This window comes from Crocodylus siamensis, chromosome 1 (genome assembly GCF_052110815.1).
Source record: "Crocodylus siamensis isolate JL-2025a chromosome 1, ASM5211081v1, whole genome shotgun sequence".
Taxonomy (NCBI): Eukaryota; Metazoa; Chordata; order Crocodylia; family Crocodylidae; genus Crocodylus; species Crocodylus siamensis.
In genome coordinates, this window is record NC_143395.1 from 26,129,912 (window position 1) to 26,156,567 (window position 26,656).

At 40.6% G+C, this 26,656-nt stretch overlaps 1 protein-coding gene and 1 long non-coding RNA gene across 7 annotated transcripts in view; one reads left to right on the plus strand and one right to left on the minus strand.

The window, feature by feature from the left end:
- Window positions 1-24,680, minus strand: part of TAF1B (TATA-box binding protein associated factor, RNA polymerase I subunit B) — a 52,025-nt gene extending 27,345 nt beyond the window's left edge. Inside the window, exons 1-8 of the mRNA XM_090032288.1 lie at window positions 24,326-24,680; window positions 19,561-19,659; window positions 18,283-18,370; window positions 17,172-17,269; window positions 15,461-15,556; window positions 14,802-14,940; window positions 13,105-13,261; window positions 8,121-8,220 (exon numbers count right to left, since the gene is read on the minus strand). Coding sequence (XP_089888414.1) covers window positions 8,121-8,220; window positions 13,105-13,261; window positions 14,802-14,940; window positions 15,461-15,556; window positions 17,172-17,269; window positions 18,283-18,370; window positions 19,561-19,659; window positions 24,326-24,547 — 999 coding nt within the window. The 5' untranslated portion in view covers window positions 24,548-24,680. The remainder of the gene's footprint in view (window positions 1-8,120; window positions 8,221-13,104; window positions 13,262-14,801; window positions 14,941-15,460; window positions 15,557-17,171; window positions 17,270-18,282; window positions 18,371-19,560; window positions 19,660-24,325) is intronic.
- The window catches only part of LOC149872658 (uncharacterized), a 233,820-nt gene continuing 227,683 nt past the window's right edge, over window positions 20,520-26,656 (plus strand). For 5 of the 6 annotated variants that reach the window (XR_016440206.1, XR_016440197.1, XR_016440201.1 and 2 more), the window contains exon 1: window positions 20,520-24,227. This is a non-coding gene — a long non-coding RNA (uncharacterized LOC149872658). Of the gene's footprint in view, window positions 24,228-24,869; window positions 25,136-26,656 lie in introns of those variants that run through there. The other variant, XR_016440196.1, reaches the window with a different exon arrangement.

Here is a 26,656-nt window from a genome sequence, read left to right on the forward strand (position 1 = left end):
AAATTTAAGGAGGAGATTTCCAAAGGGGAACAAGGGATTTAATAACACAAGCTGCAACGGGAGGAGATCCTCAGGTTCAATCCTGGTTCTGCAACTGATTCACTGTATGGCCTTGGGCAAGCCACTTTGCCCCAGTTTCCCAACAGAACAACTGGAATACTAATAGACTCCTTTCTCATCGGGAAGTTGTAAAGATAAATCCATTAGTGACTGTGAGGTACTCCAACAGCACATCAATGACTGCCAAAGAAGACACTATGAGAAACTAAATATTAAGTATTGTACAAGGAATAGATGACCTGCAATAAATAAAACAAGAACTCATGCACTGAACAAGGAAGATAGGAGTTATTGAATAACTGGCCTTAATACCTGAAAAATAAGTCTTCTGCACTAGATGAAGTGGGCAGCCAGTGTTATAAACAGTACACAATTTGTAATTAAAGCCTATATCTATATAGTGAAGGCTGTGCACATTGGGATCAAATACAGTTGAAAGGCAACATCAATTACAGCATGTCCTAACATATGAATGCTTGACTTTACAACCTTAATATTTTTTTAATGAAGCTTTCTTTGTATATAAATATTAGCTTAATCTACCCATGAATCCAAGCCCAAAGGTCACAAAAGGTCAACAAGATTATGCTCAGATATCCAGTTCAGTATGTCTCTAGAAATTTACACATAAACTGAAAAAAAAATCAGAATATGCTGTTTGTCACCTCTTTCATTCCAAAATGGCTACCACACATTCATTTATTTTTGCATTTATTTATTAGGCTTCTGCTCTGACTACATTTTTGTCTGGACTATGTGCAAATTTTCCTTCCCTCTACTGATCCTGGCAATGCTCTTATTTACCAATAAGAAAACCACTGTAAATCAAAAGGCAAGCCATCCTGAAAACCACTTAAACCGACAGGTAAGCCATGCAAAGGTAAGCCATGATGAAAACAAAGGTCCATTACCAAGCTGTCCCTGCAATTCTCCTCCCAACATAAATACTGGGAACCACTTAAGTAAAGATTTCAGATGCTTTTATCTTTAGGGCAGGATAAAAGTTGACTCTTTAAAAAAAATCTTAGTAACAAGCCAATATGAAATGTAAAACTCTAGAAATCTTGGTTCAGAGATGATACCTTTTCTAGACCAACTAAGAAGTCACAAAAAAATCATCTTTTACTTAGCTGCTCTAATAAAAGGTATCACCTCTGAACTAAGAATTCTGGAGTTTTGCATTTCTTTTTGTCTCAGATCAACATGGCTACCAAATACAGACAATATGAATACCATTTTTTTTTTTATTAAGTGCATGGCTGAAGAGAAGAAACATCCTTAGGATATAATAGCCACTTGAAGTCTTAATAAGGTAACATCTTACTCTAATTTAGTGAAAAAGATTAATCTAATAATGATTTATGAGCATGAGTTATGGATTTAACTCATGAGGAGTGTTCATTCCATGCTGATAGAAAATAGAATCTTCTTTAGTAAACTGGCTGCAGCAGCTGCCTGATTATCTTGTTTTCTAAAACAATATTATGGAGGGTAATAATTTCAATAATTAAAAATGAGTAGTTTTTATGTGTGCCCACCCCCCATTTCACCTCCGAGACATCCAAGTCGTTGTCCCTACTAGTCATAAAAGCATGTGTTTTGCCTCGGGAGTGAAATGCTATTGCACCCTGGCAGATTCACAGCTCTCATCCTCTCACTGGGCAATCAGGCACACCCCAGAGTCCAATCCCATTCCACCCTGCAGAGATACATCGCACTCTCATTCTGGCGAAAGACCCAGGTGAGCAGTATGGAACTCCAGAGGCAATCCTGTTCCACTCAGAAAGACACATGCAACTTTCCCAATATCTTAATGGGCAGTTTTTTGTAACTCCATCATATTGAGGTGCAGGTGACTCAGAGGGAAGAAGTCTCCCTGAACCAATGCATCTGACAGACAGCATTGAACTCAGTGTAAAAATTAAGAAGAATGATGATGACAGATGGACCATGGTGGTACACACCTTTTACCCAGAAAGTGGGAGATGTTGGTTATGGGCACACCTTGCTCTCAAGGAGTTCAGACCCACATCTTGAACTCACATTCATTTTGCATTAAATAGAGATTGGAAGCAAAAAGAATATCCCAGGGCTTTATCCCTCCCAGGGGGGCTACCTTCTTTTCTGGGCCATGAAGAGTGGTACCTTTTTGAATGTTCTCCTTCTGCCCCCATAACTCTACCTGTTGGCCCAACTTGAGCAGAAGTAATGGAGAATAAATTCAGTCCTGCATTACCCATAGCCTGATAATTAGGACACTTCTCTGAGAATGGGAGATGTGGGTTCAAATCCTTTCAAGGTAAAAACATTTGGGTTCTCACTTTCCTGACAAGATTTACCATTAAACTATTGGAAAAAAGACAGTGATTACTATTGCATGGTTTCAGTATCACAGTCACTTAAGAGGGGTTTTCTACAGTTAAGGAATCAGAACTTTACTCAGGATTCATGCTCTTCCAAAGACAAACAGGACTGCAAAACAGTTTAGGTAAAATCTAAATGTCTCAGCATTTTATGGTTACTGCATGTATACTCTATGGTGATTCTGGGCATGTCTACATAAGATGTTTACTGCGGAGCTGCCTAATTAGTTTCACAGTAAAGTCTTCATATCTACACATACAGGCCCATTAGGTTACAGTAATAAATGCTGCTGTAGCTTTAAATACAAGTACTACCCTGCAGCAATGTTATTTACTGTGCAGCAATGCTGACGGGGCTGGCTGGGGCATGAAGGTGCTTCAGTCCAGGGACCACCTGTTGACTAGCCCTGCACTAAAGCACCCTTGTGCCCCAACCAGCCCTTCCGCAGCATGCTGAGCTGGGTCAGAGCAAGCTCAGGCTGTCATGCTGACCCCCTGGCTCCCCTGCCAGCCATGGCTGCTCTAACCTGGCTCAATGTGCTGCAGTCCCAGGCACATGTGTAAACTCCAATGCAATATGTGACAGAGTTTATTTCTTGACATTAATTGCACATGCAGATGCACCCTGTGATGTGTAAAAGCTACTTGGACATCTTGGAGATGGAAAAGAACCTGGGCTGTAAGTTTTGTTGAAAGGTTTAAACATTTTATCTACAAGAGAAAAAAAAGAACGGAAGGAGCAAGAGAAGAAGGGACAGACATTTAAGTTTTAGCCTGCTACTCACACAGCATGTGGAAGAAATGGGATTTACAGCATCCTTTCCCTGTTTATTTAAATTGCTATTTTACTCTAAAAAATAATGTGTGCAAATATGTCCTCATATGTTTATATTAGTGATTTATGAAAACTTTCATTGTATTTATTCTTAACAGGTTTACAAGCCAAAACTGAAAAATGGGAGACTTGGGAGGAAAAATGGGAGGTTATAAAAAAATCTCTAAGAGGCTAAAAACCAGCTTAGTAAATTAGCACATTCCATTTCATGGAGCTATATTTCAAAATTCAGCAACCTCAGAAAAAGTACCATAGGAATCACTTTACTATATTACTGCAATCACATTAATATTTTTAATATAAAGCAAGTGAACTGATGCAAGATAAAGAACAGCAGAAGTAAAGTGTTATTTTTCTTTAATAGGCAAGAAAATAAGTACAGTTCTAAATCTAAGTGATTCATTTCATTAGCCTCTCCCAGAGAAGTACTATAATTAAAAATTAACACATCTACAACTAAAGAAACAAGAACACCTAGAATACAGTCAAGTTTATTAACTTTCATAGCTGATCTAAACTATGACCTCTTTTTTTCAAACTTAAAAGCAGAAAAGCTAATAGAATTATATAGAACCTTTGATTTGGAAACACCCAAAAGTACGTTATACACTAAAAATCACTTAGCTCACCACTGAAACATAACTGTTTCTTAAGTGAAACTGCTGGAGACAGACAGGATCGACTTCAGTCCAAAAACCAAGATCCAAACTGTGAGAATAAATGCCATAAGACTTTGGGACTCTGAGTGGTTAGTATCTTCATTTCATCTTCATCTAATTTAAGGGTACATTTTCGTTTCAGAATAAAATCAGATGATTAGGTCCACGGTCTGGCCGGCAGCTACTGCAGGTGTAGCCAAACTGCAAAGGCACATAAGTTACTGTCTCCCTATTAATGCAGCACTCACCTCTGCGGGTCAGCATGGCTTCTGGGGGAATATCCCATGCTTCCTCATGCTGCCCTAAGATGAGCTGCTGATATTCTCTACCAGCAAGTTATTGAATAACCTGTTGGTCTTTCTGGACACACAAGAATTGTGACAGGGAGCCCCATCCCTTGAATAGTCATAAGTCTAAGACTGCCTGTATACAATTTGTTTTTGATCTATAATTTGTTAAAATGCTATCTTCTGAAAGTTTTTACATGTGCGACCCTCAACATCTGGCCAAAACTCATTAAGTGCCACTCCAGCTGAAATAATTGCTTAACCCAGCTATAATGCTGAACTCATTCCTCAAACCTGACCTGGAAGGATACCTTGGTGTTCTGTTTAACAGAAGACATTAAGGGCTTGATCCAACAAAGACTTCTTAACCTTAGAACACTGATTCATGCAAGATATTTCAGTTGTTTCAGCAGGACTACTAATATGCTTCTATTTGTAGGATTTCAAGCAATTCAGTATTATTAAGTCATCCAATAAGCCTCAATTCATGGTTTATGAATGTAAAAATAAAAACAAATTTACTTTTTTCTTAATGGAAACATCAATGATTATTTCTCCTTGTTAGTAAAAAGTAATCCATTGATCTTAAATGCAGACCAACCTAGGTAGGGTTAGCTAAAAAAATAAATACTCTAAATAAGTAGCAGAAAAATTATAAATTGTTTTTTAAAACAGAAATCTCAAATGTTTTGCAATAAAATAATTTAATCTCATCAGTTTGTAATAGATGCCTAATTATAATGTATAATATTACCATATTAAAGACTCTAGAAAGAAAAGTCAACTAATCTAGACAGGCTCAGACACATTAAGCATGCATTTTTCATTTTCAGTCCTATTAACACAATATTCCATGGACAATTCAGTTTCATAAATGCACTGAACTATTTTTGAAGGAATGTCTTGTACAGGTTTCCCTTGCTTTGTGCGGGATCTGTATATGCAAAGTCGCTTTTAAGCAATGACCCTTTTTACACTCCAAATTCGTTATATGCAAGGTAAATGCATTATATGAGAGGTAAGTCTGTAGGGGAAGGGGCGGGGGAAAGGGCGCAGCGCAGCCCAGCAGCTGCAGGCAGGTTGTGGCGGCCACTCCTGGGGCTGCAGCAGGAAGCAAAGTGGAGGGAACTGCCAGTGGTTGCAGGGCATGGGGCAGTGGGGCACAGCTGTTGCTGCTACATGCACCTCGGGAGGGATGAGGGTCTACGCCAGGCTCTTCCTGGGGGCGCATGTCCCCGGATCTGCACGCGGGATGAGGCCCCACATTCAGACAGTTCTTTCCACTTTTCTCCCTGCTGCAGCCCCAGAAATGGCCGCTACCACTTGCCTGCAGCTGTTCCCTCCTTCACCACTGTGGAAATGTATCTCTATTTGTTACCTTATAACTAGGTTCCTTTTATGCGAATTTGAGTTATGCGCAGTTTTCTGGGAACCTATGTACCACAAAGCGAGGGAAACCTGTACTGATATTACTTTTGTTTGGATTAATTAGGAATCACAGAGCTAATCCTAAAAGGATGTTATTTGACAGAGTCATCTAACAAGTTGTATAATGAGCTGGCACAGATTATTAGAAAGTCACAAGTATTTGATGCCAAGGAATTTCTACCTGAGCCCTTAACCCTGAAGTTTACGCTTACAATTCAATCTTAATTTCTTTTATGTACCATAGGCAATTATCAAAACTGTTGTGTAATATTTTGACTTTAATGCCTTGAAATTCTCTCATTTTATATTCCTCTTCAGGCTAACTGACAATTCTTTTGCCCCCAACATTCACAAGGAAAAAAAACCTACTGATTTTCTTCTTTAAATGTAAGTAAAACTTGACAATTAGATTTACAAAACAAAATGACTTTTAGTATAGTCAAACAATGATGTACTGATTCTGCTGCATTTTCATGGCATACATCTGTTTAAGTTGATCATTTGTATTGAGCAATCAAGATATTAGGTGGTCATAAGGTAGAAAATATATAAGGGACCTGTGGTTTTTCTGGTCTTCCTTTTACTTTCAACTTACTTATAGAATCGCTTTTATAGCCCTTGACAGCTGCATCTCAAATCATGGCTTGGCCTTCATACTTTTCTCCCTCATAATTTTCTCCCTATATGCCTATACGATGCTCTTCCCTAGTACTTTATGACCAAGTTTCCACTTTTTTATAGGATTCTTTGCTAAGTTTCAGCTCACTGAAGAGATTATTGTCTAGACCAAGGTGGACAAAATACGGTCTGCAGAGGGTCTTTGTCCAGCCCATGGCAGGTCCCTTGGTACTACCTGGCTCAGGTACCATCCAGCCCTGGCACATCCTGCCACCCCCCTGGCACACAGTGGGGCTGGGAAGGCTCTGTGGCTGGACTGTCTTTCTAGGAGGAAGAGCCTGACCACGAATTCTCTAGGGAACGGGCAGAGGCTGCATGCTCTCAGTGCATGGCTGTCATGGGTGACTTCAACCACCCTGACATCTCATGGGAAGAGCACTCAACCAAATCTGATTGGTTGTGAAGATAGGCGGAGGGAGAAAAAAATATTTGGGGGGTGCTGAGCGTGTGTGTGCACAAGTGCGTGCATGCGCTGACCCCCCCCCCCCGGCAGGTGAGTCTGTGGGAGAAGGGCTGTGGGAGGGGCAGATCAAAGTCCCTGTGGTGACAAAGGGGGTAGGGCAGAGTCAGGGGCAGGGGTGAATGGGGCCCCAGCCAGGCCAGGTGATGGGACAGTTGGAGCCTGAGTCAAAAACATCATCTCCAGTTCCATCCACAGCACTGGATATACAGTACTTTTTGAAGCTTTTAATAATGGCCTCTGAAGATACAGAATCATAGAAAATTAGGGTCAGAAGGAAGCTCAGGAGATCATCTAGCCTGTGCTCAAAGCAGGGCCATCCCCAACTATATCATCCCACCCAAGGCTTTGTCTAGCCAGGTCTTCAAAACCTCTAAGTTCCACAGCTTCTCTGGGTAACCTGTTCCAGCACTTTACTACCTTCCTAGTAAGAAAGATTTTTTTAATCTAACCTAAACTTCCCTTGCAGCAAACTGAGATCATTACTACTTGTTTTGTCACCTGCCAATACTGAGAAAAATCTACCTCCATTCTCTTTGTAACCACTCTTCAGGTGGCTGAAGGCTACTACTAAATCTCCTCTTAGCTTTCTTTTCTCTAGACTAAATAAGCTACCTCAGCTTCTTCTGATAAGAAATGTCCCAGCCCCCTAACCATTTTCATGGCCCTCTGCTAGGCCGTCAAAAAGTCAGAATCCATTGACAAAGCAGTATTATGGATGGCTTAATCTTCCCACCAGGTGTAATCTCATGATTCACTTGCAAAAGTCAGTCTGAACACTAACACTGTAAATGATCATTAAAGGGCTTATTCACTATGGCATCCAGTACTTGGAGATGTCAAACCATCTGATATGCCTACAAAACTTAGTGACAGAATTGCCCACTACCAAAAGTTTTCTGGACAACTTTGTTAATAAATTCCAAGTACAGCAGAACACAGAGTAAGATTCCTTCTCAGTAACTTATACTTAAAAGTTGATTGATATTGCCTCCAAAAAAATGTTTAAAAGATATTTTGAGTAAGTGCTTATGTCATTTGATGCCCTTGTAGGAAGCAAAACCTAATCCTATGATGTATCTTTTGTATTTCACAGGAAATAAACAAATGTAACATAATCAATAAGCAGCTGTAAGAAACCTGTTCAGTACGTATCAAAATATTAACAATTTAATCAACATTACTTTAAATATGAAAGTGATCCCCAAAATTGGGCCCACTGCCCTGAATGACTAATAGGAATGCAAAACATTAATGTCACAATTTAAAGGTAGCTTAGCCCAACTTGACAGTACCTTTACTAATGATAACAAAACATAAGGAAGCTAATTAAGTAAAAATAAAAGTTACCTCCACACGAAAGATTTTGAGATCAAGTCCATACAATTTAATCTCCTCTGGAAAATACTGAAAAGCATTTATGTAAGGAATATGACCTTCAGCAACAAACCTGCAAGAGTCAAATCAACATTTAGTCTAAAAACATGTATACATTTTTTAATATAGGTTTTTTAAAAATACACAAGTCATAACACTTCAGAACTGAAATACTCAAGCAATTCCATCTAAGATTGCGTCTACAAAAGGCTACATGAATATTAAAATATTTAACATGTCTGATAGCATATTAAAACATAAGCTCAGATGTGATCTACAGCTAAAGTCGGGGCATAATATTTACAGTATGTTTATGTCTGGCTTTCCCTGCACATTCTTCTACTACTCCATTTCTGGAAAGGGGTAGAATATATAGACTGATCACATTTTTAACACTGACTTAAGCAATTAAACACACAGTACTCTGTGTATTACAAAGTTCTTTCCACAGAAGTGTGCAGTTTTGCTCTCCAAATCCATTAGAAGCTTAATATATTGTATTCATGTGGATCGGTTAGGATTTTACGCATAGTTTAAAAAAAACCCCAAAAAACAACCTCCCTCCCCCAAATTTCCATAGCAAGTAATTCACAAGTGCGCTCAGAATCTCAGAACTCTCAGTTTATACATGTGTCAAACCTCTAGACAATGACATATTTTATATATATTTATAAAACATCTAAACAACAAACAGCATTTTACATTTTCTTAAAGGTTTTTGTGGAGTTGTAACAACATTTTTGCATCATTTAGTATTTAGATCAGGGCTGTCAAACTTCAAAGCATCTGGGGCCTGCTTACCTCATGGGCCGCACTGGCAAGGGCCACACACACAGCAAGAAGCATTAGTGGGGCCATGGGCTCCCCAAGGTGCTTCAACTTCAGCTTCCTGTGTGCTCCCCTGTGACACTACGACACACAGGCCCTCTAGGATACTGGTCTCCTTGGAACCACAGGCTGCACCATGCCACACTTCTCCACTCCTTGGGGTGGGAGTATGCAGCAGAAGCCAGGAAGGGAATCCTGAGACCTTGGCTGCTGTTGCTACAGCCGGAGCAACAGAGGCAACGTTGACCCGGTGAGAGCCTGGGGGCTGCATGTTAACCCCTTTTGGATTGCATGCAGCTCACAAGCTGCCAGTTTAACAGCCCTGATCTAGATCACGGGTTCTAATCTAGCCAGTATTGCTGGGCACATAAGTTCGTTATTCAACAGTTTACATGATGTTGACAGTAGTCTAGCACTTGCCAAGTGGTCACACTGCAAGAGCCACCAATTTGCACAATTTACCACCATCTTGCACCCCCAATTGATATTAGAAATGGAAAAACCTAGGATCAAAGGGGATCAAATGAGGACCTGGACCCACAACATGTTTACATATTTATAGTGACATATGCTAATGCTATGAGGAAGTTTATGGTTTTTTCCCCAATCAGGATGGACAATCACTCCCCTCAGCTCTGCAGGAGAACTGTGTGAAACAAGTGTATGATATACCTTAACTATATTTCCAGGGGACAAGAGATCCACTTAAACATCATTTTAAAAAATAGCTCATGTTAAACTTGCTTTGACTAGGTCACATTACATTACCATTAAAAAAAATGAAAGAAAGAAGAAATTTGTAACCCTGATATTGGGGCACCCTTTAAAAATTGGCACTCCTAACAGTTAGATTAAGACCTTTGTTTTCTATTCTAAGGAGTACCACAGAAACTCCAATGTTGCATCTGATACAATCCTTTACTCCCAAAGAGCCCAGGTTTGGAATTTTTTAAAGCACATATATTTTAGTTTACCTGCTCCCAATTTAATGGGAAATGCTAAATGTTCAAATGCTCCCATATGACAAAGACAAATGGGGGAAGACAATTTGTACCCACATAACATTTAGCTGTTATTTGAAAGGTTCAGTTCAAGTATGGCTAAACTTAATGCCTCCTAAATACTATAAGAAAACTGTATATCAAAGCCATGCAGCACAGCTACAAAATAGTAACAAGTTCGGTCTTGCCAGCTCTGCTATGTTTAGCCTAGTTTGAACTGTATTATAATGCACTGGTTTACAGCCCTGTGAAATCTACTAGGCTGAAACTTAATCTGTTAACAGTATTTTTGTATGCTGAAAAGAATATAAAATATGGACAACAAACTGATTACTACTAACACTAGAAAAAATTAGGGTGCTATTTGGGACATACTGGTAAGTACAAATAGTCTGAATGTTATTTTTAAACAAAATGTCCCTTTAAGATGAGCTAATTGCAGGATTATGCGTTGAATGTGCCAAATAGTAACAAGCTCGGTTTCTGGTGCCGTAAATCTTTTGAAAGATGGCTGGGTGCCATGCTGTCATGGGTAATCACCAGGGAGGAGTAGGATTCAGCTGACTACAACTTCAAGGAAACACCAAAATGAGAAAAGGCTACAGGCATATTCAGCACATGACTATAATTCAGCTTTTAAATATTCATGATGTTCCCATAAAAATTCAAGTGGCAAGGCAGGATACTTAACATTTTCTCTACTCAGTTTTCATCTCAATTTGATCCATCACTGAATTAATGTATCCATTTAATGGAATACAAAAATGAAAAGAAATTTATTTAGGTTGCAATGTCAAGAATTCAGTAAAAAAATACCAGATTTATGGCATTTAAATTCTGCTTCCTTCTGCAGGCAACTTGAACAACAAATATGGGGAGGACCAGGGAAAGGGAAGGGGAAACAACATGCTGGGATCATGTAACTGAAAAAGCAGGTAGGTTTGCAAGTGCAATCATACCATATAAAATTTCCCAATTTGAGTGCTTCTTGACTTCTGCAACCTGAACAAGATATTTTAACATGTTTTTATATGAATGTTAGAGATTTGGACACCGTAAGGCTATAAAGCACCATTAGATTCTCTCACCTGAACGCCTGTATGCAGGCTAGTAACTTTTGCCAATTTACCCCTGTATTATGCCCAATTTTGCTTGTATTTATTTAAAGCATAACTTCTATGCAGTTGAACAATATCTTTCAGAAAGATATTCTGGCTTGATCTGAAGACCATTTCCCTTGGTAATTTGTTCAAGTGGTTTATCATTTTCATTATTAAAAGATTAGCATTTTTATTTAACGCTTCTCTGGCTTCACTTCTGAGCCCTCAATTCTTGTTACACTTTTCTCTGCTGAACTCTGAACTGCAAAGCTCTTATGTACTCGGTATTCTCTCCCCATAAAGGTACTTATACTGTAATCAAGCGACCTCCTCATCTTCTGTTCAGTAAATGAATTGAGCTGTAAATCAGTCATTTCAAGACATAGTCTTCATCTCAGGAATTGTTATTTATGGCTTTTTTCCCAGGACCCTCTCCAATTCTTCAACATCTGTTTAAAATGTTGACATCAGAACTGGATGCAGTATTTTAGCATTTGTTTCCCTAATGCTTTACACAAAGTTGTATCACAGCTGGGGCCCCATGGAAACTGGCCCCAGCCATGCAGGCAGGGGCTGCTGGGAAATGGAGTCCACTCCAGCCAGATCCAGCCCACAGGCCGGACTTCGCCTGCCCATGTTCTTATCCCTGCTCAGTCTTCTCTCTCTCTCTCTTTTGTTTTCACATCAGTCCTTTTATGTTCAGTTACGTGCCCCTTTTGCTCCCTAAATTTTCATAGTTTCCACTTCCCAGGATACAGTCCCTCATTCTGTAGCCAGCATTTATGTTTCTTGTTCCTACTATAGAAGTAATAATGGAGCCATTTGAGATTCTTAAAAAAACAGCTACAAAAATCTTTTGGCTGTATTAAAATTGCACATTTTTTCCAATGTGTCCAGCTGAACAAACAATTCAGATTGCAGCAGGTCTGCTTATCATCATCTTGTAATTTACTCACCTGTCTTTGCGTCATCCACAAGCTTTATCCACAGCAATTTTATATTTGTTTCCAGATCAGTGATGGAAACATTTAATAGAATTGGGCATAGTGCTGATCCCTGTGGAATCATGCTAGAAAACCCCACACAACATGGACAACTTCCACCAGCAATCACTGGAAAGCACCACTTAGGTAGTTATTAATCTATTTAATGTGCTTTCATATAACAGAGCACTATTTTTTAAATTGGAACATCATGCCACACTAAGCTAAATGTTGTACACCAGGGGCCATCTATTTTTTAACAGTGGGCTACTACTTGTGACCCTGCGCCCCTGTGGGCCACCAATCCCCCCTCTCCACCCTCCAACCCCAGGACCATGTTGAAACAGACTGATGTCAAGCTAAGCAACCTACAGTGATTCATTTCACTTGCCCTTTTTGGAAGACTTACTCACTATTGAAACTCTTCCAATCATTTAAGTTTCCTGATAGTCCAAGATATATTTAAAAATTAATACCAGCAGGCCAGATCGTCCTACACCAGAATTTTTTGTTAAAATTTTTGTTCATGGACTCTGTTGCCTTAAGCCTTGCCAGCCATGCATTTCTCTTAAGTTTTCCGTTTTATTTTTTCAATTTGAGCACAATTCCCCCAACCTAGTTTGGAAACTTCCAAAATAGTAAGCGCTGGTCTTGCTGTTTATACAGTATCATAGACCACTCTTATTAATATGTTTTTTCTATTACTTTTTGCAAATTGCAATATTCATAGTTGGTAACACTTAATTATTTATATCTTAGCAAAATCTGTAAGAAATGCTGAAGGACAAAGACAAGAAACTTCCTTACAAGTGAGACTTTTTCTGACTATAGATTTGAAAATCCTATTGCAATTTGAAAATCCTATTGCAAACAATGGTGCTGTTTGAGATTCTTCAAAAAACAGAAACAACCTTTTATCGTGGAAATGCTGTAGCTAAGTGCCTACCATCATCCACTAGTTGGTAAGTAGGCAGTGGTCAGGAACAAATTAAAACTCACATTACTGACAACAGCATCAAATATTTCACTACAGACTTAATCATACCTTAAGAGATCCGACAAGGTCACTGGTTCTTTCAGCCACAGTAATGCCATATAACAGAATGAAAGTGTCATTGGCATTGACATCCTCATGTTTCCTTTTGTCCTCTTAAGTACATACGAGCTACCATCAATCGACCCAGAGTAGACAGACGTGGTTTCTTTTATTAACAGGGGGAAAAAAATCTATAGGTAACTTGACAAAATATATTATACTGAACATGTAAAAGATACAGAAAATATGACAAACTGACCATCCAACAAGCTTATTTACCTAAAAGCAACATTTTTGAGTCAGCACTTTAGGCTAGTGCGTTAAATAGCTTAAATCTTAAAGTGCCTCCTTTTACTGTGACACAAGATGATGAAGATTCATTGGAGTAGTGCCACTGGTACTTATAAACTTTGTATCCTAATCTCTTATTAAATCAAAGAGGCAAGTCTCCCATGAGCACCAGGAGGAAGTAAATTCTGTATATATAATAAAATGTTAACCTTGATAGGCTCTTTCTAGTGAGACCCATGTTTAATACTTAACTCTTATGCAGCACATGGCTAATATTAACTAGTCTTGACAATTTCTCATGAGCCAAGAATATTACTTCCATTTTACAGATGAAGAAGCATCAAATAAAAGGACAAATCATTTGTCCAAAGATGCATGCATCAGAGCTGTGAATGATAAATCAGTTATTAGCTGCCGGATGCCTGTCTTTACCACTGGATTGTATTTTTTTCTCCACTCAAGTCAATGTGCCTTTAAACCTTAAACTAACTAGGGCTTTAACAAGAGAACCAAGGTAAAGTATAAACGTATTTAAGCAGCATAACACAGTTTAACAATCTCAATACCTGAAAAATCTGTGCTTACTGTCAAGACAAACATATAGTTTCAAAAATATTAGAAGTGTAGCACTGAGAAGAGTGGATGCAAGAATCAGATGCTAATAGAGCAGAATCAGGTGCTAACAGAGCACAAGGACTGAGGGATGGGGTGATTATATTCTTACTACTTCAACACATCAGTCAAAAAAGGGAGATGGTATAATAGCTGGGAAACTTAACAGTTCTCTCTGGTCTCTTTCAGCAGAGCAAACTGGTCTTTGATGCCACCTGCTGGTCCACAAACAACAGTCGTTGGCATTAAAAGTTCCCTGTAAGTGGATTAAGGAAACTGACTCTTCAACTCATGCCTTATAAAAACTGGTGAAGTCAATGCAAGAGTTATCACTGTACTTGTGTAAATGAAAATCAAGAGAATAAAAGAAATAATCATAACTAATTCTTCTAGTCATCAGTTTTACCTTTTGCTTACATAGGTTAGGGTTAAACCAAGCCTCATGGTTAATGTTTCAATGTTATCTTGATATTCAGCTTGACTTAAATACATGTACTCCTAATGGTGACATAGCACCTTCTATTATATTTCTTCCAGGAAGAGAGGGAGAAAAGTCTATAACAGAATTTTATTCTTTGTCTTCCAATGTGTTTCGTATGCCTGTTTAGCTTCTCTCTCTCCTCAGAGAAGAACGGTGCCAACCACTTCCTGGTCTGTTAGAAATAATACTAATTAGAAGGATTTATGGGATGTGCACTGAATTAAAATATATAGTGAAGATTTCTACGTGAACAGTCAGATTTTCAAAATTCACATTAACTGTGTCAAAAAGTGATTTTCCAGGTAGTCATATTTGTTCCTACCTGAGGTCCTGTCAACTGAAGAAATCTGTCCAAAGCTGCATTCTGTCTGTAAATCTATATCACTTTCAGTGAAAGATGACAAGTCAAAAGGACTAACTCTCTCTGGTTCACTATCCACATCAGTAGCACTGTCAGATACCTGTTTTTGTAAATAAATTACAGAATTATCTGAAGTTAGTTAAAATACATGGGCCTGATTTGTAAAAACACAGTTAATATATTGGCTGGTAAACACGGGATCATAGCCTGTGTGAGATCTTTTAACTTCAGATGGTTTCTCTGAACAGAAGACCAAAGTTTTGGTGCTCTCTTTACAGCTAAAATAAAGAGACTTGCATGCCTAAAAGATAAACACCTACATACAGGCTGCATTACAGACCACGGACCTTATTTATACCTGTTTTTATGCCATTATGTCATTTTCAAAGCCAGGCCAATAGATAACATGTAGTTTGTGGTATTAAATGTGTTATTAAAAATTAACAATTAACCATCCATAAAACAGGATATATTGTCTTAAAGCATCAAAATAGATTATTTAGACTCTCCTATGAGGACAGTCCTTATAGCAAGACATTAAAACAATGCATACATGTGATTGAACATCATTCCAAGATGAGAGAAACTATCTGAATATCAGCTTTGTAATTCACACTTACAACCAGTTCCAGGGGAGTGTCATTAACTGGTCTAGGGCAATATGCCTGTTTGCTCTTCTGAAGGTAGCATCTCCAAAAACAGCAGAGAATTTCATCCTGATAAAAACAACAAGAGAGATTGATTAGTTTAAGCCATATAAAATCATAAATTAAAAAAAAGACATATTACTGATACAACTAAGAAGTTCTGAACAGTGTTTTGGGCCTGTTTCCACTAAAACATTAATTGGAAAATTAGAATTACTATTTGCTATGTGTGGCAGGGGTAGCTGTGACACCCCCTGGTGGCCATACAACTCCTGGCCAGTTCACTCTCTATTGCAGCCCTCCTCGAATTGCTCTCCCTTTCATTCATTCATCTTAGGATGAATAAGGGAGGCTGCCCATAGGCCTTAGAGTGAACCTTAGCCTATTTGCAGTACCACTGGATCTCACCTGGACCTTTTATAGTCTTGATTCAACCCTTAGCTCAATGGGCCCTCCTGGCTGGCCTGTAGCTCTGCAGGGCAACTGTAGTTTCAAGGGCTACATAAGTATCTGTACCCCTCCAGGGAACCTATAGCCTTAAGGGCTCTGTTCCTTCCCTACACCATGCCCCAAGTCTTGAAAGTGTTCTTTTTCTTTGATGTTACTTATTTGTACACTTGGTCCCCTTGGGCCCTTATATCCCCTAGTCCCACGTACGGTCTCCCTCTGGGTTCTCAGACCCCAGTCCCACACACAGACCCTTCTCTGGGCTCTTAGACCTCTGGTCCAGGTCTCAGCCTTTTCCTAGGCTCCTAAACCAAGGGGCACCCACTCTCAGTCTCTAGGCTCCTGGGTTACCAGTTCTCTAAGTAAGCCTTTAGCCTGCCCCAGCAGCGCACAAGGGTAAACTACCAGCGCAACTTCAATAAACAAGAAGCAGCTCAGCCCTCAGGCAGACACCTCAAACCCTCTACAGGTTTAACATAAAACAAAGGCCACTTATCTGTAAAACCCAGTCTTTCTCTGCCTAGGAAACTTGCCTCTAATCCCAGCCCTGCAGAGTTGTTTAGATCAGCATTTCTCAACCCGTTGGTCACAAGAATATATGAAAGGGTTGCAAACAAACTTTAAAAATGTATCAAACATTTAAAATGGATTCCCCTTTAAAAGGAGAAAAATACAGAAAGCTATGGCTTTTTCCTTGCAGGCTGCCAGGGTTCCAGTCTGCAAGGGCTGCTTGGGGCCCCTCCTACCCTACACACCCACCCCGCCCCACACACTGAGGGCTGGGGGCAGCAGACCAGGAGTGAGGGGAACGGGATTGGGACTGGCCATTGATGTTTACAGATGGGTCCTGGTACAAAGAAGGTTGAGACCCACTGGCTTAGACAAATCTATGTTCCTTCAGGGGCCCTTCTGCTCTGTTGCCAGGAACTCCTCACTTCATGGCTACCAGAGAGAGACTGCCTGACCCATGCAGGCTCTGGACTTATATAGCTCCCACCTGAGCCCTCTGGTTAGGTGAGTCTCTCATTAGCTCCCCTCTGCCACCAGCAAGCAGCAGGTACACCCCAGTCCCCTGCTACACTGTGCCCAGTATATTTATTTTCATAGATTTACCATCTTTTCCTCCTCAGTAAGTTCTTAAGATAAGTTTATTCCATCTATCTTAGAATACCAATATTTGTGAAATAAACAAGATCAACTGCACTTATTCAGAGCTCATGCTCTCAGGTCTGTTTACCTTCATCCGTGGGCACACCCCTAATTTTTGCAGGGCTTCAGCTTGCTTCTTGAGTATATACTGAAAGCCTTCACAAACATACCATTCCCATCCTTTATCTACAGAATAACAAACAAAAATGGTTGTTTCTCTCCACACATACCCATTTAGTACATTAACAACTTGATCTCTTACTGCAGGAACTAGAACATTGCTTTGATTAGGGAAACCCCACACATCCTGGACCAAACCTCTACAAAGTACCTCAAATAACTCAATGAAGGATAGTTTCTTAAATGACAAAAAAGCAACTGAATAACAACAGCTTTTCCACATATTTCTCAAGAATCAAATAGCTGTAGGAAAAAGAGAGTTCACTAATATTGCATTACAAAAACCATGTTGATATGTTAGCTGATGAGAGGTTTGAAACAAAACAAAACATAGTAGTCAGGGAAAAAGAAGCATGCTTGTTTCTTCCCCATTACCAGCCTGAAAAACTAGAACTCATTTCAACAGCAAAGGGGATGAGAGAGCAGCATACCCTCCATTTTATTTTCTGTCTCTTTCATCGAATCCTGGAGATTTACATTTAAGAGACCTTGTCAGACATTCAAACCATCCTACAAAGATCAGTGTTAGCTGAAAAAGGGGCCAAATCTGTTGCAATCTACTCATTATCTCGTGGTTCCAAATGTTACACAATTTTGCCCTTGCTTCCGTTCATAATTCCTGCTCCTCCTGTTCTTTTCAAATTTTCCTACATTCATCTACATTCTCATTACTCCTATTCTCTAATTCATTGTCTCTCCCAATTTAAAGCAATGTAACAAAATGCCCTTCTTTCATTTATATTTCAAGTCTGCTGCAGTTTCAACAACTACCTTTTCTTCTTGTCCTATCTTGGGTGTGCATATTTTGTTCTTCTTTATTACACAAATCTCATACCAGGACTGAACCACTTCCAATATCCATATAAAGCACCTTCACATGGGCCAATTACAGAAAAAAAAAACCTAATTTGCTCACAAACTATATTGGCAACACTTAAAATTAGTATATCGTTATCCTGAAAAACTGAAAATTTAGAAAGATGTGTTAGTAGAAATAATATATTATGAAATCTTCATACCAATTTTTTTCCTCTTTCTTAATCCTTTGGAGAGTGACTGGATCTTGGTATTAGGAATAGCATCAGAAACTAAAACCTCTTTAGTTCTCTGCAAAATAAAAAGGGAGGTTAGTAAGAAAACAGCAATATCTAATTTGCATGGGCTACCTGAGCCAGAACATTTAGTGCAAGAACCCTCACTGCCAGCAGAACTGATTATTTTCTTCTATTCAGCACTGGCAAGGCCACATCTGGAGTACTGTTTCTAGTTTTGAGTCCCACATCACAGAAAGGATGTGGACAAAAAGATTAGGGAGCTGGGGCATGACATATGAGGAGAGGCTGAAGGAACTGACCTTATTTAGTCTAGAAAAGAGAATACTGAAAGGGGATTTAATAGCAGCCTTAAACTACCTGAACAGTGGTTACAAAGAAGATGCAACTGGACTGTTCTCAGTGGTGGAAGATAAATAGAACAAGGAGAAATGGTCTCAAGTTGCAGCAAGGGAAATTTAGGTTAGATATTAGGAAGAAATTTCTCACTAGAAAGTAGTAAAGCACTAAAACAGGCTACCCAGAGAGGGGTGGAATCTCCACCCTTAGAGGTTTTTAAGACCTGGCTAGGCAAAGCCTTGGGTGGGATGATGTAGTTGGAGATGGTCCTGCTTTGAGCAGTGGGTAGGTCACTGGATGACCTCCTGAGGCATCTTCCAACCCTAATTTTCTGTGATTCTATGATTTGCATCATTTCACCTAATTAAGGGGCAGCTAGGGTCTGGAACCAACTTCCAAGAGAAGTGGTGCAGGCTCCTACCCTGGGGGTGCTTAAGAGGAGGTTAGATGAACATCTTGCTGGGGTCATTTGACCCCAGTACTCTTTCCTGCCATGGCAGGGGGTTGGACTAGATGATCTGCTCAGGTCCCTTCTGACCCTAGAAACTATGAAACTATAAAGAAAAGAATAAGATAGAAATAAGTTTAAATCTTAAAACTGAAGAATGACAAACAGGAAACTATGATTGTATATGGATGATGCAACTAATCATGTCTATGTCATATAGTGTAGAGATACTTAACTATGTTCTAAATGAGACACTCAAGTCCTGGAAGCAATCTAGCCACAATAGCATGGCACCTTCTGCTCACCTCTCTCTCACTGTTTGGGGGTGCAGTATTTTTAACAGCATAATTTAGCCATAGAATTAAAAGATCCATAATGTTGTCTGCATCTTGTAGTAATCCAAATGAAAATTCACTAGTTTTAAGTGATAGAGGAGAGTGGAGAGTTTATTTACTTACCTCTATAACATTGTGACAAGATTTACAATAAAATTTGCCTTCGTCAGTAAGACCCCAGTTTACATCAGAACATTGTACACAGGGCTCATTATAATCTCTCTAAAAGAAAAAAAATAGACGGTATTTGACTTCCATATGTAGTAAATAAGACAAGTTTTAACTTACTACTGAGCTATCAAGCAACAATGAGCATTAAAATACTGATGGAACAAAATGCAGTTAAAATGTTTTCTCCCAGAGATTCTTAACCATGGTACCATCGGAAACTGCAGAAGAAATTATTCAAAACTAGACTGTGTTAAGCATGAGTTAAACAGCAACTACAGATTATTATCCCATTACCTGGATTAGTTTTTGTGACACCTGTGTTCCTATAAGTTTTTTTCTTGTATACCTCATAGCCCTTCCCCTGCCCCCTCCCTCCTGCTTCTCTACCTGTTGTATTCTAATCACCCATTCCACTTTATACACTGTTCTATGCTGTCCTTTCATATCGCCTGATGAACATGACCACGGACTCACAAAGCTTCTGGGGTGTGTGTGGTTCTACCTTTGTTAGTCTGTAAGGTACAAATTTATCCTGCCTTCTGCCTAACTTCAGACTGAAGGCAGGGTAGATTTATACCTTACAAACAAACCACAGTAGATATATAAGTATAGCTTTTGTGAGCAAAAAATTCCAGACCAAATCATCCACAGATTCGATTATGTTAAGTCTGGTTTAAACAGACTGTGGATTCTTACCCCATTACCTTGGTTAGTTTTGGTAACTCCTTTATGCTGGTTTAATGTTCATTTGCTTGTCTCTCCCAGCACTCTCCCCCCACCCCACAACTCCCTTGTTTTTTGTATTCCAATTTCACTCACCTTCTTATACTCTGCTTTCTGCACATCATTTCATAGCATCTGATGAAGTGAATTTCAGCTCATGAAAGCTTGTGCTGTATACACACACACACATATACATTTGTCCACTATGGGACTTCTTTCATTTTTTTCTGATGCATTTGGCACCTAGGTTGGCTGCCTGGTAAGAAACAGTCCAGTTGCCTTTAACTAAGCAAAGGTTTTTTATTTGGGACATCATTGAGATAAGAGGTTTTAAGAGAACCTGTCACTACAGCGACTACAATACTTTTGTTAACAGGGAGAGGAGCTCTGGTCTCCTATGATAGCTAAGAGTCTGCAACACACACATGGGTGAGCACACGGTCTAGATGTGCATAAACACAAGAGCATTCACAATGTATTTATATGTACACACACAAGGTTTGTGTGCATACACAAACAATTTATATGTGTGCATACACACACACAGTTTATATGTGTAGACAAGTTTCTTTGGGTAGATGTGATATCTTATTTGACCAACTAAATAGTTGGAAAAATTGTGTTTTGCAAGCTTTTGGGCACAAACACCCTTCTTCAGGCATAGGGAGAGTCTTTTGGGTTACATGTGTACACACACAAACACATGAGGCTTATATGCATACATACAGACACAGAGTATATATGTACACACACGTATGTGCATTTTATACATGTTCTGTTGCCAACCTTGGCCATTTTCAAGGGGCCTAAGCCAAGCTAGGGAAGTACTGCAGAACAGAAGGCCCCAAAGCCTGTTTCTGAGTGATTGTCCTGTGAACCTTTGTAGATGTGAGAACTAACTTGGTCTGCATATAAAGGAAGCCATTAAGCACAATTAAATAAAGCACAAAACCTGAAAGGAGATAAGGGAAGTCCATGCATTAAATAATCCGTATACACTGTATCATAGCTTTATCTTAAAAATATTAGTAGCAGTGACTGATGTAACCAAAGTTATTAGATGTTATTTTGCTATAATAGATATAGTTTTGCTAAGATGCTTAAATAATTTGTAAAAACAAAAACAGCCTTTTCAGAGAAGACCATAAACTAAGAAGAAACAGGTCAGCATTGAACAATATTCCACAATGGGAAGGAAAGGAGATAAGAAACCCTCCCTCTCTTTCCCAAGTATGTAAATCCTAACTAATCAACACCTTCTAAGATTTCATAGATTTCATAGACATTAGGGCTGGAAGGGACCTCGGGAGATCATCGAGTCCAGCCCCCTGCCCAAAGGGCAGGAAGTCAGCTGGGGTCATAGGATCCCAGCAAGATAAGCATCCAATTTACTCTTGAAGGTGTTTAATGTAGGCGCTTGAACCACCTCCGCTGGCAGACTGTTCCAGTCCTTGGGGGCTCGGACAGTAAAGAAATTCTTCCTTATGTCCAGCCTGAAACGGTCTTGCAGGAGTTTGTGACCGTTCGACCTCGTCATCCCTTGGGGCGCTCTGGTGAACAGATGTTCCCCCAGATCCTGGTGGTCACCCCTGATAAACTTGTAGGTGGCCATCAGATCACCCCTGAGCGTACGCTTTTCCAGGCTAAAGAGTCCCATGGCTCTCAGCCTGTCATCGTAAGATCTGTTTTCCTGACCTCTGATCATGCGCGTGGCTCTCCTCTGGACTCTCTCAAGCTTCTCCACATCCTTTTTGAATTGTGGAGCCCAAAACTGGATGCAGTACTCCAGCTGCAGCCTCACTAAGGCCGAGTACAAGGGGAGAATGACGTCCCGGGATTTGCTCGAGAAGCATCTATGGATGCACGCCAGCATTTTGGTCGCTTTACTAGCCGCAGCATCGCACTGGAGGCTCATGTTCATCTTGTGGTCAATGATGACCCCCAAGTCCACAAGAGATGTGGTTCGGTTCAGTTTCAAAAGCTTCAGTGAAACAATAAATGTTTGTTTTCATGTTTTAGAGTGCAAGGAAATAAGAGGTTTGGCTGTAGAGCTGTTCCTGTCTCTTATCAGTAGCTTACCCACAAGGTTATCTGTTATCTGGGTAACAGTACACACACACACACACACGCACACACGGTTTACACATGTATGTATGTAAGCACACACACATACAAAGTGTCTGCACGCACGCATGTGTGAGATCATCATAGGCAATCCCTCTCAGTTGCAGAGTTGTCTTGCTACCCAGTACATCCACAGGTGGCAGATAGTGGAATGACCTTCAGGGAAGGTTAGCTGTGAAAGAAGCAGGGGTAACTCTGATGAATAAGCAGCTGCAGACCAAGCAGCAGCAGCACCACCAGGATGTGGTGGGGACAGCAGATGGCAATGTTCTCCCTCCTGAAAAGCCACATAAGTCCTCTGATGGTGCTGTGACACAGCAAGTACAGGTCACCACTATAATAAATCTGTCTAGCCCCCAGCCATGGGTCTACAAGTCCTTAGCAGCAGAGCAGGTGGAAGATGTTAGAATCTCAGTGGCTGCGAGGGCAGACGAAGGCCACAATGGAACAAGATCACCAACTGTATTGGCCTCCTCGCCGTTGGATCAAGGTCTCATTCTGTCAAGAACCCTGTGGAAGCTGATGTGCAGGAGCTTCTCCATAACAAAAGAAATCATGTACAAGCATCTTCCATGAAAACAGCTATAGCACATTTTTCAGGCTTTTCAACAACCCACTAGCGATGACAGGAGCAGGATTGAGAGGCCTGGAAGCTCCTGGTCATGAACTGGCATGAAAGCAGCAATTAGAAGAAGGTCATCTAAGCACTTGGACAAGGCAGGTGTGATTTGGAAGTCCTCGAGGTCAAGTTGAAGAAATGCAACATGGACATCAACTCGTGGGAGACCACTGCCCAGGACCATCCCAAATGGAGGAAGAGTCTCTGTACTTTGAAACCTCACAACGACAACAGGAGATGGAAAAGCAGGAGTGGCAGAAACAGCGTATCGTGGACTGAACCAAGAATCCAGAGCCACCCACTCCGCATGGAAACACATGCCCAAGTTGCAATACGCACATGTACTCACATGGTTTATATGTGTACAGAGACACACACACAAGGCATGAGTATATATACATGTGATATGATATATTATATATACATATGCACACACGGAGTATAAATAGTACAGGTATGTATATGTTTGTATTTATGTGTGTTTATAAATGCACACAGAGACTGTATACACCAACCAATGTGTGCACGTGTGTACGCATATGTAGATGCATATAGATACATACACACTTGCATGTGCAGCATGTATACAGCACAAGTATATATACACATATATATATTTAGATGTGTGTATGTGTATTACTTGTGCTGCACACATGATTTGTGTGTATAGACATACATATAGTATATATCTATAGACTGACCAATGTGTATGTGTATACATAGATACATACACACACACTTGCGTGTGCAGTGTGTAGAGCACAAGTGTATATATACACATATAGTATATATTCAGATGTGTGTATATGTATTACTTGTGCTACACACACACACACACTCGATTAACGTGTATAAACTGACCAACGTGTGCATCAGTGTGGACATGTACCTGATACATGTGTTCCTGGCCCAAAACACACACACAGTGCGTGTGTACAGCACAAGTATACACATACATACAGTATATACTGATGCGTGTATGTGTATTACTTGTTGCGCACACATACACAGTTATATTGAAGTGTGTGTATGTGGATGACTTGTGCCGCACACACCCACAGGTGTGCGTGCGCACACAGCCTCACGTGCGCATGTGGTTGCGTGGGCAGAGACACACACAAGGAGGTCCACGCACGCTGCGTGTACAGCACAGGTTTGTCCCGGCTGGTCCCTTCCTGCAGTCGAGCCCGGCGCTCCCTCCCGCTCCCGCTCCCGCTCCCGGCCCCGGCCCCGCGCCGCGCCCGCCCTCACCGTTTCCTCCTCGTCCATGGCCGCGGCGCCCCGGCCTAGCTGTGCAGCGGCACTACGGCCCGGCCGGCGCCGGCGCCAAGCACTCGGGTTCCGGGCGGCGCGCGCGGGAGAGCCGAGCCGAGCGGCGCCCGGGCCCTGGAGCGACGGAGTCGACTTCAAGCGAGGGTTGAATCCTCCAGGGATTAGAAACCAATCCTCAGGAGACCGACCACTGAGAGTCATCCGGGAGATAAATGCTCAGGCATTCATAAAAATAAGTAGTGAATGTTGCATTTGATTTAGATAGTAGGCCAGTGGATTTTTAACATGCATTTGCCTTCCTGATGTAAAGTCATTAACCTCATAAACCTCCCGGAGCAGATTCACAGAGACTTGGCATCCCTACTTCAACCTTTATCTGGATGCTGCCCCAAACACCACACCTGACTGACCCACTAGCTGCTGGGTGGCCATTCCTCCGGTTTTGTAGAAGACAGTCTGGTTTTCCAGTCCTTTGTCCTCTATTGATATGAAACTGGATGCCTTTATGTTCTCAATTTTTCACTGCTCAGCACCACCCCTAGCCCGCCACCGACACCACTGTGGCCACCTGCGGGAGCTTCCTGCTCGGCCTGTTCTGCCAACGCCACCTGCGGGAGCTCACTGTGCCCCCACAGCCTTGGGAGGCATGCAAGGTTCATGGTGGTGGGGACAGCAACTGCCCTCTGTTCTTGAGGTGCCTCGATGGCCCACCCTATCCTTACCGGGGTGGATCTAGGATTTTGAAGGGGGGTGGTGAAGGTGCATGGTTGGTCACATAGAACATGACAGGTAAGTTTCTTTGGGGAGATGTGATATCTTTTATTGGTTGGAAAAAAGCTCTTTGGATGCTTTCAGGCACAAGCATCTTTCTTCACTCAGGCATAGGGAGTCCTTGCTGTCCTGAGATCTGCAAGGAATGAAAGAAACTAAAAGTGTGATAGGATGTCAGTGAGACTGTAAATAGGTGGAAATTAAGGAAACAATGGGGACAGAAGCGGGGAAACCAGGGGGAAACAATGTCAAAGGTAAATAAGGGAGACTCAAGGTAGAAAAGAGGCAGTCTGTGAAATAGCTGGAAATTAGGAAGACAAAGAGTAGAAAAGGAGGGGAGGAGAGGAAGAGGGAAAAACAGAAGTGTAAATAAATGATAAGATCTGGAGGTACCTGGTGAATCAGGTGTCCGACAGGTTGTAATGTGTCATAAATCCAATGTCTATATTGAGCCCATGACTTTTGTATCCAGTAAGTTTGTGAAGTGAAGTTTGTTCATGACACATATTTTTCTCCAGTTAAAAGAGAGACTAGAAACTTTATTAACAGGCTTGAGACCTAAGCACTGTATTATTCAGTCCAAGATCAAAGTAAAAGCAAACATAACTTTATCAGCATGTGCCCAGATTTGGCAGATTATGCATTAAGTTTAAAAGTCAGGCCAAAAAACAAAGATCCAAATAGTCAAAACAGATTGTTTCATTAGTCTGGTAGTTATTATAGTTAGATGTACATAGCATGCAGATTTGTAACATAAAATCTAGTTTTCTTGAGTGTCTTGAGAGTGCTTCCAGTACTTCACCATCAGTCCTGAGTTAATATTAATACATCTCAATTAAGGTTTTTAGGTGGAGCTAAAAAACAGTCTGCAGGGCAATGAGATAGAAGACAGACTTCATCTGAAGCAAAATTCAGAAGAAAGGATACTTTGGATAGCAGAACATCAAGACCATTAAAAAGGAGAGTGGGTCCTTAATACCTATGGAATGAAGTGACATAAGCAGGGATCAGATTATAATGAGCCATGAAGTCAATTGACTCAGTACTGCCTGAACAGAAATGCCATTGCCCCTCCTAAGCAGTTGGCTTTAAAGTTTGGGTAGAGCAGAAATCAAAGGGGAGAGAGTGCAAATGTACCTCCCCTTAGTCTGCCCTTGATTCTTACTAACAGCAAGGCCCCAAGGAGCAAACCCATGTCCCAAATGCATCAGAAGAAGTTGCAAGACATCACATAGTAGAGAATTACAATAACTAACTGTAAAGGGGGAATTTCTTCCTACCCTCTCTTTGCGGATGCCTTGCCCTGGAGCGTGACAGTTTACATTTATTACTTTAAAATCATATCTATTGTGCCTGTGGATAGAATCCATACTGATCTAAAAGTCTAGCCTTTTTAAAAATGTTGGTAAGATCTTGGCCTTGAAACCTTGTGGGAATAAGTCCCAACTTTTTATCAGTGTCAAATTTGTTGCTCTTGAATCGTCATGGGCTCAAGTTTTATATCAGACCCTACAACACGGCTCGCCTCTGAAACATTCT